The sequence below is a fragment of the Magnolia sinica genome, chromosome 17, assembly GCF_029962835.1.
Source record: "Magnolia sinica isolate HGM2019 chromosome 17, MsV1, whole genome shotgun sequence".
NCBI lineage: Eukaryota > Viridiplantae > Streptophyta > Magnoliopsida > Magnoliales > Magnoliaceae > Magnolia > Magnolia sinica.
In genome coordinates this window covers 62,049,133-62,062,022 of record NC_080589.1, presented here as the reverse complement: position 1 = coordinate 62,062,022, position 12,890 = coordinate 62,049,133, and the positions used below count along the sequence as shown (strand labels likewise).

Here is a 12,890-nt window from a genome sequence, read left to right as displayed (position 1 = left end):
TATGAACTTTTAGCATAAACCTACTGCTGGTGGTTAAAAATTCACAAATGATGTTGTAAGCTCATCTTAATCATTATACAAGATGGCAAAAACCACTAATCGCCAATAGAAAGATCAAAACTTTGATCTGAACCGTTCAAAGGGTTTGGATCATCCCAAAGTAATATCTAGTAAGTTAACACCCAAATTTTGAAGTCTTAAAAAGGTTTTCCGAAGCCCATGTTGCTCGTATGGCCATGCTGACAATCAAAACAATATTCAAAATGATGATCAAGACTTCTATGAAGGTTTTGAATGACTTTGATCAGTTCCAAAAAAAAAAACCATGATGACAGATTGAAGCCTAATCATGTGCAGAAGATCACAAATATGCACCGCTCAATCAAGTGATCCAAAGGATCAAATAAGTGTCCAAGCCTTCCGATACACTCCAAAACAATCCAAGGAGAGCCCCATGTAATTGGAATATGAGAAAAGAACTCAAGAAATCAGATGAAAAATCATGCTAGCAACGCAATTAAGGTCCCGCACAGCTAAAATTTTCAGCCGTGCGAAATTGCACAACAGAGGTTCCACGTAGTTGACACCGGAAACTGATCTCTACAAAAGCCTTCGTATTTTGCATTCAAGGCAGAAGAAAAACCCAAAAAAAAAAGTCCATTATTAAGCTGGATTGAAAACCCTTCAAACACTTGTTTCCAGCCCAAGAACTTGGCATCGCAGCTGAAATCTTCACACTAAATAATTAGTAGTGATTTCGAGTATTGTAAACAAAGGAAGAATCTAAGGTAGAAGGGGACTGTATTACATAAGAAACATTGTGATCTTTCATTTCTTTCTACTCTAGTCTATTAGAACCCATAGAAATGAGTTGTTACCATTGTGTGCTGTAACGGCCTTTACAACCTCGTAAAGGCCATTATGTGAAGGTAACAGTGGTAATCATTACACATTATGGGTCGTAACGGCCGTAGTAGCCTTTACAGAAAAAATGACCCATAATGGCCATTACAGTCCCCATAATGGCCTGTTATGCCTCCCGTGAAGGCCATAGCCCGTAACAGTCCATTATGGGGCTGATAAAGGTTTTTTGGTTTTTTTTCCAATTGAACAAGAGAGAGAGAGAGAGAGAGAGAGAGAGAGAGAGAGAGAGACTATAATGGCCATTACGGGGACCGTATCATAAAGGACGGTGGTGGCCAACCGTTACCATTACAAAATATCTTGGTTGTTACTCTTCTTGTGAGCTTCTCTTCTTTACTTCTTTTTTTTTTTTTTTTGTAAATTTAGAGTAGGGAAACCATGAAATTTTTGCCCCAAGAAAACACCTAAATGCTTTTAGCATAGAGTTCTACACGTTGATTGTTTTCTACACATTATCCTTATTTCATTTTAACTTGAGTGCGAGAGCGTGTGCATGGGGCGCCTAGAGACGATTACTTGAGAACAAACTCAAGAGTTAAGCCCTTCTAGAGCCAGCATGAAATACGAATGCAGTGTTCAAAACTCACCTCTAGTGAAAGGCAATATTAAATGCTTCTGCAGACCAGCTTCCAATTTTCTTGTAGGAGTAGGATGACTTTTCCCTCTTGGTTGCACCTAAGAAGAATAAATTATAAGCATTATATGAGCAAAAGAAAAATCCTAGCATCATAGCTTCCACTTTCAATGAATATACCTGTGCCTCAGGATTCATTCCAAGAGCAAGCAATGCTCCTAAAGCTTCAGCAAAGCTGTCACGTACTGATGAAAGAGAGTCTTCAAGAGCCTATTTAGTACAATGCCAATTAGGAAATAATGAAACACCTAACATCTCATCTGTGGAAGATTGCTAATTGATAGAACATACGATGAGATAAACTTATAATATTAAAAGTTCAAGAAAAGGATCTACCTTGACACAATACGAAGCAGAATTTTCAAGGTCTGTAACTCCTAATCCAGGCCCCCCAATGCTGGCAAATGTCTTCAGACATCTTGCTGCAGCTATTCTAACAATAAATGATTTATCACCGACACCAACTCGCATGATGATACGAAAGGCTTCTGAATAGGCTGAAGAAGCGCCACTACCACCTGAACCTTCCAATGCATTCTGAAGCATTTGCAGAGCCTCTTGCCTCACAAAATCCTGCACGTTTGAGTTGATTGATGTAAAAAAGTTGAAGCAGGTGAATGTAAAATGCATGAACGCAAGCTGCATGGAAAAAAGAATATGCATGTTGAATTAGTGAGGACCAAATTGCTTTTCTCTGAAAGGCCAAAGAACCAAATTGCTTTGTTGGTTGATTCAATATATTTCCCCATTTATCACAAACAACATAATTTGGACCAAAAAAGCATTCAACACTTTCCAGTTCTACATGGAAGGCAATAGTTACAACCATCCATTCATGCACTAATGTATTATTCAAAATATTTGACAATATTAGAGATGCCTAGTCCATGACTTAGTTGTGACATTCAAAAGCTACAATACAATTAGAAGTCACAAAAACAATGTCTTAAATTGGTAAATGATGCGATAGATAGAAACATCTCTATCACATTGTAATGAAGACCCTAGCCCACCTCACACGTGGCATGGCTGACAGTGGATGTGGACTATCCACCTGGTGGGTTCTGCTATGGATGGCCAACGTTTATCAGATAGCCCTATCGATCACTTTTTTATGGATAAACTGCTATTTGTTAAAGAGAGAAAACAGATGACAACAGGACTAAAGGATCCATAAACTCAGTGGCAGCAAGAAATGCCACAGCTAAGCCCAGCACTGAGAACAAAGGAACAATCGAAGACAAAAACAGAACAACTGCACGTCCCTGAAAGCAAAGAAAATCAGACCCCAAACTAGCATCTACCCCTGAGCTCTTCCAGCATCAGATTTCAACTGACCTCCCCATCTTTGGCCAGCAAACCACCTCACTGTTAGCCACAGAATACACCCCTAGGCAGACCAGCTGACCACCACGTCCACCAGGGACGTGGGGAATGCCCAGGATATCTCAAATTTGGATATTATGCCCGAACACACTTCCCCGGAGAATGCAAAGCACAACAATTGACTGAATAAGAGAGGCATAGAGAGCGTCTATTCATAAATGCTCACTCTTGGATTTCTGATGATCCATTGACAGAATGTTGCCGTTGCTGGTCATCCAACAAAACTTTTATGTTAGAAGGAACAGGGGCCAACCAGACTATGACAAACTTGGACTTGATAGAATCATAGCCACCATTGATAAAGTCAATGATAGATTTAAGAAAATGCCACATCTGAGTTAAGCAGCCAAAGCCTCCTATCTTTGCCACCACTAGGAGTAATAACAGGCTAAAGGATCTAAAACAAATGAGCTACATTGTTAACCGCAGCATTTTTGAAGTCCCGACAGAACCAATGACACCAAATTTCTCACCCTACCTCTTGAAACACTGACTGACCTTGCACCCTTTCTTAGGGGCTGATGAGTACAGTGCTTCAAATTTCTCTCCAAAAGGAGTCTGCAAACGCCAGCAGCCTTCCCAGAATCTTATGTGTGCGACATCTCCAACATGAAAATGCGTATAATTCGAACAAAATTCTTGAGCCCAGGAAACAGCATGCCAAATGTGGGAAACAACTCTACCAGCTGCTGCCTTGACATCCCATGAATGATGAATCATCAATTGTCCTATACTTTTTTTAAACATCTCTACCAGCCAGGACCCAAAATATCCACCCAAATGAGATCCAACACGGGACACCTCACAAAAAGATGGTCCACCATCTCCTCGTCCTGCATACACATGATGCACACATTCAAAAGAACGATACCTCTTTCCCGCAAATTATCAACAGTGAGGACTTTCTTTCTTCCAACCAACCACCCAAAGGTCGAGATCTTGGGAGGAACATTATAGGACCATTCTAGCTTTGTGCACATCACTTCACCTTGGTTGTCACCGCCGCACAAAAGGCTATAAAATGATTTAAATGAGAACATACCCAACTTTTCACCTTTCAAAATCCACTCGTCCCCTTCAGATAAAAATGCAGGGGCATTTTCACACCGGGCTCGAGTGGGGTCGCCTGTAGGATGCAGAGGCACACTCGGGGTGGGCGGGGCCCACGAGGGAGGTCTCGTGTTTGATACTCCTCACCGAGGGTGATTAATGCGCATTTCACACCAGGCTCGAGTGGGGTAGCCTGTGGGATGCGGGGACACACTCGGGGTGGGCAACTCGTGTAAGGCGGTACCCATGTGATTTGAGGCCCACAAGGGGGGTTCGGCCGAAGCCTTAACCCATGAGATGTGGGGCATGGGCTATGAGATAAAGGGATTAATTCGACATACTCTAATAGTTCGAGCTTTTAGAGCAAGTGGTTAATTGTCCTGCATCGAATTGGTATCAGAGCGGGAGGTCTCGTGTTCGAGACTACTCACCGGAGGTGATTAATGCAGGGGCATTTTCACACCGGACTCAAGCGGGGTCGCCTGTGGGATGCAGGGGCACACTCGGGGTGGGCGGGGCCCACGGGGGAGGTCTCGTGTTCGAGACTCCTCACCGGAAGTGATTAATGCGCATTTCACACCAAGCTCGAGTGGGGTAGCCTGTGGGATGCAGGGACACACTCGAGGTGGGCGGCCCGTGTGAGGCGGTACCCATGTGATTTGGGGCCCACGAGAGGGGTTCAACCGAGGTCCTAACCCATAAGATGTGGGGCCTGGGCTATGAGATAAAGGGATTAATTCGCCATACTCTAACAGTTCGAGCTTTTATAGCAAATGGTTAATTGTCCTGCATCAGATAAGACCAGGACATGCCAGTGGATACGGTTGAGGAGCGCCACATAGTCATCAACTTCCTCATCCTAAAGAAGATGCTTGCATGGAGGCTCCCACACAACAGTTCCTCCAATAAAGGAGAAACACCCCGCCACCATTATAAACGAGTTAAGCGCCAAGCAGAAACTGGAAGGGAAGTCACCTTTAAGTGGGGAGGCACCCACCCACGTATCTTCCCAGAATCTGATTCTTTCACCGTTTCCCAAAGAGTAGCTTACACCTTCTAAAAAAGCCACCTTGACAGAAGAAATACCTCTCTATAAAGTAGACGTCCTATAGGTCGATGATTCTCTTGTCCAACATCCCCCAATCTTCAAACCGTACTTACTCCTAACCACCTCTTTCCAAACAGCATCTCCTTCGTCTCAAAACCCCCATAGCCATTTCCCTAGATCAGCGATATTCATGGACTTGAGATCTTTGATACCTACCCCACCATCTTCAAAGGATTTACAAACTTCTTCCCAATTAAGTGAAAGTTTCTTTTTTACTCTGCTCCTTGCTGTAGGAAGTCATGTCTAAGCTTTTCAAGCCTAGAAAGAACTGACCTTGGGCATTTGAAAGAGACATGAAGTAGAGAGACAGGCTAGAGAGGCCGCCTTTATTAGAGTGATATGGTCGCCAAGGAGAAGTACCGGCTTTTCCACCAAGAGAGCATTCTCTCGAATCTTCCGACAACTTTATCCCAAAGATATTTGGCTGGTTTACCCACACAGAGGTAATACCACAAACATCACAAAAATAGTCTCAGCCACATCCCAGAGCCTCGGCCAAACTGTGCACTTCATCCAGATCCATACAAACTCCGAACATCTTGCAACTTAATTGCATGATCCTTCTAACTAGGTGTCGCCCTCCTGCTTCAAATCAAGTTTCAAATTGCTCTTCGAACTCTCGCTGCCACTCCGGCTTCCTACCTATTTATAATTGTTTACATATTGAAACAGACACTTCCCCTGCTCCCACACTCAAATCTATACATGTTCACTTCACACTTCGTGCAACAATAGTTGGTTGGTAGGTCTTTGGATTTATTCTAGGAATCTTGGGGGGATTCTTCTCCTTTGTATATCTTTAATAAAAGATATTACATAAAAAAAAAAAAAAAAAAAAAAGAATTCTTCTCCTTGTATTAATTGGATGATGCTTCATCATACTCTTTGTATTTGCTTTGGTTTTCTTCTCCAATATAGTTTTGGTTGCCCCTCAAAAAAATTAAATACAAAAAAACGCCAATCAAAACAAAAGTGTATTTAAAAATTATCAATGTTTTAGGTTGGAGAAGCATTGAGCAAGAGAATAAATACCACAATATACAGCATAAGAAACTGTACTCCAAATATGAATACCTCGTGGAACTTCATTAGTTTCGCTGCAATGTTGGTTGTTTCAATCAAACCTGAAGTGATCCTTCGCCCAAATAATCGGTACAGTTCTCCCAGGCATTGTGCTGCTCCTATAACAAATCCAGGAACAGAATATTATTGGAAAAAATAAAAGAAAATTTCCTAAACACACTTCATAAACCACTATACATATAAAATCATACAATAAAACAAAATTATAAATATCTTAACCGAGAAGATAATATTCAAAACACATTGGTTAAAACGAATAAAGAAGTCTGATGAACAGCTACTTTATGGGAAAGACCGAATTCCATATTTTCTCAAAACTAGTGGTGCCAATGGACCGGGGTATGGCCTGGACAGGATTGGCACTAGCCCAGCCTAGTCCCCTAAGCCTTTGGGCAGGCCTGGCCAGGGCCGACCCTGTAAGGGAAAAAGTGAAACAATCAAAGGCTTAAAATGAACTTTTCAGTTTATCCCCTCAATCCACGACAAGTCCTATCATATAAAGCCAAAGCTAACAAAATGGAGTGATATAACCTAGACAGCTCCCCAAGAGGTCATGAGGTCCTCTATAATGCACCCTGCAAACAGTTCGAATGCCAGAGCCCATTCAATCACTATACACTTCACTCTTAACGAAGTTAATATTTCTTTTCAATATTGATGCATTAATTAGTTTAACACTAGTATTTGATTCTATAATAAGCTTTTGTTCAAAATTCTAGTTTCGTGTTATCAGATATGTATTTATTATCAGCAATCTAATTTCTATGGAAAAAAGATTTTCCAGTGCATACATTGAAAATCCAAGATCTCTATTGAGTTCACAATCTCAATTCAGACTAACTGAAAAATTACAAGCAATTTTTTAATGAAAGATATAATTACAAGCAATTAAACAAACTGCAATCACAGGAAGTTGAAAAATGTTCGGTAATCTCAAACACCGACCTGCAGAGGAGAGAGGCTCGCTCCGTTTCCCATCAGAGAGCCAACCTTGGAGGCTGCTTGCTCTTGAGTATATCGAGATACCATCACCTTTTGCTATAACTCTCCCCATTGCTAATGAGGCCAAACGTCGTACGGGACGACGAGCCCCAAGAATAAGCAGAGAGTAAAGAGCATCCTCGCACTTCCTTTGCCACTGGAGAATAGAGTCCTGCAATGAAATTGCTTCAATATCATATATATATATATATATATATATATATATATATAAAACAATAATAATAATAATTAAAAAAAAAAACTTTTGGAGGCGTCTTATGGGGAAAGGCAAACCCCCTATGATGAATCACCTTCTGGTGATTCAAACTACTCATCCAGTAGGCCCTGCCGTGGATGGGCAACATATAGTTTAAAAACTCAAGGCGTCCATTCAAAATTCAATAGAGATGATGAAAAATGCATTTCCTTCAAGCCCCAACTTTCGATTTCATTCTGATAATAAATATATTTTTTTTTTAAAAATAAATATATTTTTTAAAAAAAAATAAATATATTTTTAAAAAAAAAAAACAAAACAAAAAAAAAAAAAAAACTCTCCGTCAAGTTTCAATTTCTTTTTCGAGTTTTCAAAGTTTTCCCCCTTTTTTTCAAATTTTCTAGAGTGAATTTCAATTTATGTTTCCATTTTTTTCCTACATATTTTATAGCCTTACCTGGCTATTCTAGATTTGTTGCATCCCATCTCTTGTAGTTGTATTCATATAAAATAATATTTTTTATATTTAAATTTAAGGATTTTACTAGGTCCACATGCGTCTGCAATAAGTACATGTGACACATGTGCCAATATGACATGATAGGTTCAAGATCCAATCGATCCATCGTCATGGCACCACCATATTGATGCTGCCATAGCCCAAGAATTTCGTCAGGTGGGACACAGTTTGAAAAACTTGGCTTTAGCTTTCTAACCCACCACCTATTTCTGATATTGGGACCCCCATGCTGATTTAACCATACTTTATTTTTGGAAAAAAAAAAATGTAGAAGGTCAGACCAACCTGGTGATCGATTAGATCTCGCACCATATGCCATGTTGGCATGTGTCTTGGGTGCATGAGATTTACTGCAAATGTGTGTGCTTAGTAGAGCTTTGAAAATAGTTACCACATACCAAGCTCTCCACTTCAAGATTTCTATGGAATCCTTGAGTTTGCCCAACTCGAAGGACTCTCATGTCAAATCAAGTTTCCAGATTTTTGAACCATGGGCAGCACAGCAAAGAAACAAAACTTCCTGAATATTAAAAATCCAATTTTTCACATGCAAAAGGATGGTTAAATATATCAGAGGTGGCAGTCCAAAAGAAATGAAAAGAAAAGAAAAGATTGATTGAAGAAATCTCAAACTATTGTTCATCAATGGAGGGGCCCACCAAAAGAATGGTACAGACAATGAAAAAAGAGAAGCGGTGATTTGAGTTGGTCATGAGGACGGGTGATGAGGACATCCGACCATTCAGAGTGTACCATAGGAGGAGGATAGTGACACAGCCTTCTTTGCGACTAGAAGAGTGTTACATGGGGCCCGCAGGGTCCAAATTGCATCCCTAGCCATCGTAGAAAACCTCATGTGCATGGTTTGTGTATCTTTGAAGACCCCACACTAGGAAGATGCATGTGGGCTACATATTGTGGAGTTTCAGACCGTTGGATCGAGTGCACGCGTCGATCGGACCGTTGGATCATGTGTATCAGGCTGTTAGTCCACTTTTGATTGTGGCCCGCCTCAATCGTGGACATTTTAGGAATTAGGTGTCTTAGCTTTTATTTCTTACTTTATTAGAATTTAGTTTATTTTGTTTTATGCATTAAAAGACATACTTTAGATCTTAGAGGGGTTTTTTTTTAAGAAATCTTTCTTGAGAGCGTCATTTTTATAAAAACGAATTTATGAGACTATAAACAGGGGGGGAGGGGGGGAGCTATGCTATTGTTTATCAAAAAACTTCAAAGTTTCTCTTCTTTCTTCATATGATTTGAAGGATTCTCCATGTGATTTGGAGATTAGGATTGGTGAGAGACCATTCCTATTCGACGGAGGTGCGAGGCTTCCACTTATCTTCCGTATTCTTCCTTTTCTCCTTCAAAGAGGTATTTCTTTCAAGTTTCAATCTTTTCTTCTTCGCCTTTTCCCAAAAAACCACCAAAATCCCTTCCTTTCTTCCTCTTTACATCCTCCCGTATAAACCCAACCCTAGAAACCCCAAACCCTAGCCAAAATAAACCAAACGTGTGACCATATGGCCACACACGTGAACCCCTATAGCTAGCCGTACGGCCCACCCTTCGTCCCTTTGATTCCTTCTTACTTCCACATCAAAACCCCCTTAAATCATATACCTTAATCCTAACCTAAACCCTATATGCCCAAATATCCAAGTTTTCCCAAATCACCTAAACCCTAGATTTCAATTTCCCTAATTGGCCCTAAATTCCAAACATCCAACCATCCAAATCCCCAATTCCCTTCCATTAAGAACCGAAGCCTCAAATACCTTTACCAATTAAGCAACGTAGGCCTTAATTTCACTTTTCCCATAATCCAATGAACCCTAGGTTGGCCTAAACCCTAATTGAGCAAACCCCGGGTAGTATTAGCTTTTCTTTTTTTGAAATTAAACTAATTCTTATGCTATTTGGATGTTCCTACATCCATAAGATCCCGTCTTTTAGTATTTAATGGTCATGCATTGCGTAGTTACATATATGTGGCCTGAACTTCTCATAGTAACATGCTTGATTCTTGATATATTTGATGATTTAGCATAGTTTGTGATTTTTTATTATTTAGATTAAGTTTTTGATTGATCTCTCTTAATTATTTAGTCACACACATGCATCCTGCATCAACAGGATTCAGTTCTGGGCGGTGTTCGCAATATTGATAATATCGGCCGATATATCGGTCGATATTACCGTTATCACTGGCTAGCGAGACGAAACCCATCAAAAGTCCCATAAATTTAAATATAAAAAATAAAAAATAAAATAAAAAACAGAATTTTTTGTATCTGCGATATATCGCATAATATTGCACAATTTTTAGCAAAATCCCCAATATTAGCGATACAATCGCACATCACAAAGCCAACAACCATTTGAGGAGAGAATTCCAACGATAGAAGGCCGGGAATGTTAGGTTTGCAATATTATTTTTAAAAAAAATTGAAAAAAAAAAATCCAAAAAGAAGAGGGAAATCCATGTAAGAGAGGAGATTACGGTACCTGCAGGAGAAGTGAGTGTGATTAGAAGCTGAATCTAGGGGGTCACTCGATTGAGAGCTAGTGGTGCGCCCTAAGTGCAAAAAAAAAACTCCGATTTTCCTATTTTTTCGTCAAATAAGGGAGAGATTTTCTACGAAATGGAGATTTCGGCCAAAAATCTACCAAAATCATGGGGATTTGGGATTTGAGCTTTTGGGTTCCAGAAGGACCGGAACCCTTTCTTGCTGCGAAAATGGCTTCCGATGCCATTTACGGAAGCAGATCGGGTGGTGTACCGTAAACCAGCGACCTGGCTGGTGAGTTGAAGAGTTATGTGGGCCCTACCATGAGGTAAATGTAATATCCAAACCGTTCGTCCATTTCGCAAGATCGTTCCAAGGGATGAGCCCAAAAATAAGACGGATCCAAAGATCAAGTGGACCACACCGCAGAAAGTAGTGGGAGATTAAACATCTACCATTAAAACCTTCTTAGGGTCGCAGAAGCTTTCGATCAATCTGATATTTGTTTTTTCTCTTCATCCATGTTTGTGTGGCCTTATAAATAAATTGGATGGAGAAGAAAAAACATTATGGTGGGCCCTACAAATGCTTTAACAGTGGGAATCATTGTCCCGCTGCCATTTGTAATGTGGTCCACTTGAGTGTTGGATATGACTCATTTTTTATTACATGTCCTAAAATGATCTCGCCAAATGGATGGTCGGTAAAGATATAATAAATACATCAAGATAGGGCCCACAGAGCTTTTATCCTCTTTCCATTGTTCGTACATACATACACCAATGAGGCCGTTGGTATGCGGTACAATAGCTAATTCGCTTCCTTGACAAACGGGCTCTGTGGGGCCCACCTTGATGTATATGTTTTATCAATGCCGTCCATAGGGTTTTTCATATCATTTAAGGAAGTTAGGCCAAAACTTCAGCAGATCCCAACCTCATGTGGACCACACCAGAAAAGGTGGTGAATAACCATTAAAAGCATTTTACAGGCCACGAAAGTTTTGGGTTAGGCTCATCTTTGTACATTCCCTTCATTCACTTCTGGTTGACCTTATCAACAGGTTGGATGACAAATAAACATGACGGATCAACTTAAAGTGGGTCTTCATATGTTTTTAATGGTTAACGTTCAATCATCACTGTTTCATGTGGTGTGATCTATCTAAAATTTGGAGGTACTTAATAATGCAGGGGCATTTTCACACCAGGCTCAAGTGGGGTTGCCTGTGGGATACAGGGGCACACTCGGGGTGGGCGGCCCGTATGAGGCGGGCCCCACCCTTGTGAGGCGAGTGGCTCGTGTGAGGCGGTACCCATGTGATTTGGGGCCCACGAGGGGGGTTCGGCCGAGATCCTAACCCATGAGATGTCGGGCCTGGGCTATAAGATAAAGGGACTGATTCGTCATGCTCTAATAGTTCAAGCTTTTAGAGCAAGTAGTTAATTGTCCTGCATCAAATTGGCATCAGAGCGAGAGGTCTCGTGTTCGAGACTCCTCACCGGGAGTGATTAATGCAGGGGCGCTCGAGTGGGGTTGCCTATGGGATGCAGGGGCAAGGGTGGATGGCCCGTGTAAGGCGAGCCCCACCTGTGTGAGGTAGCATGTGATTTAGGGCCCACGGAAGGGGGGTTCGGCCGAGATCCTAACCCATGAGATGCGGGGCCTGGGCTATGAGATAAAGGGACTGATTCGCCATACTCTAATAGTTCGAGCTTTTAGAGCAAGTGGTTAATTGTCCTGCTTCACTTAATGTTTGGGACAACATCTAAAAATGAGTTGAAAAATCGAATGGACAGAGTGGATATACAACATATCATCATGGTGGGCCCTACAATAGCACCTAATCCGCACTCATAAGGAGTTTGGATTCCGTGCGATTGGTTGCACTCAAGACGGTGCAACCCTTACAGTGGGGCTCGCATTTATGTATGTATTGTATATCCATTCCATCCATCTACTGGGAGAGATTATTTTAGATCATGAGACAAATAATGTGTCAAATCTAAAGGTCACGTGGACCCCACCACACAAAACAATGGGGATTGAACACCTACCATTAAAGACTTTGTGAGGGCCATAGAAGTTTTCGATCAAGTTGATATTTGTGTGTTACCTTCGCCCATATCTACATGAACTTATGAACAAGTTGGATCTCAAATAAACATCATGGTGAGCCCGACATAAGTGGTTTAAAGTTTCAACGGTGGGCGTCATTGTCCCCACAATTTTTTGTGGTAGGGTCCACTTGAGTATTGGATCGGCCTCATTCTTTGGCTCAGGCCCTAAAATGGTCTCTCCAAATGGATGGACAGTGTGGATACAACACATACATAATGGGTGGGGCCACAATTAGGGTTCCACGCATATCGTTCTCTCGCTCATGCTCTAAAATGACCTCTTAAAATGGATGGATGGTATGGATACAATCCATACATCATGGTGGGCCCATAGTCAAGGTCCACCCTTAGCGC

General features: G+C 41.1%; 1 protein-coding gene across 1 annotated transcript in view; it reads right to left on the bottom strand.

Moving 5' to 3' along the window:
• Nucleotides 1-7,339, bottom strand: part of LOC131230258 (protein SWEETIE) — a 135,261-nt gene extending 127,922 nt beyond the window's left edge. Inside the window, exons 1-5 of the mRNA XM_058226088.1 lie at nt 7,131-7,339; nt 6,177-6,283; nt 1,895-2,131; nt 1,679-1,768; nt 1,512-1,599 (exon numbers count right to left, since the gene is read on the bottom strand). Of these exons, the coding sequence (XP_058082071.1) occupies nt 1,512-1,599; nt 1,679-1,768; nt 1,895-2,131; nt 6,177-6,283; nt 7,131-7,239 (631 nt within the window). The 5' untranslated portion in view covers nt 7,240-7,339. The remainder of the gene's footprint in view (nt 1-1,511; nt 1,600-1,678; nt 1,769-1,894; nt 2,132-6,176; nt 6,284-7,130) is intronic.
• Between the last annotated feature and the right edge of the window lie 5,551 nt (nt 7,340-12,890).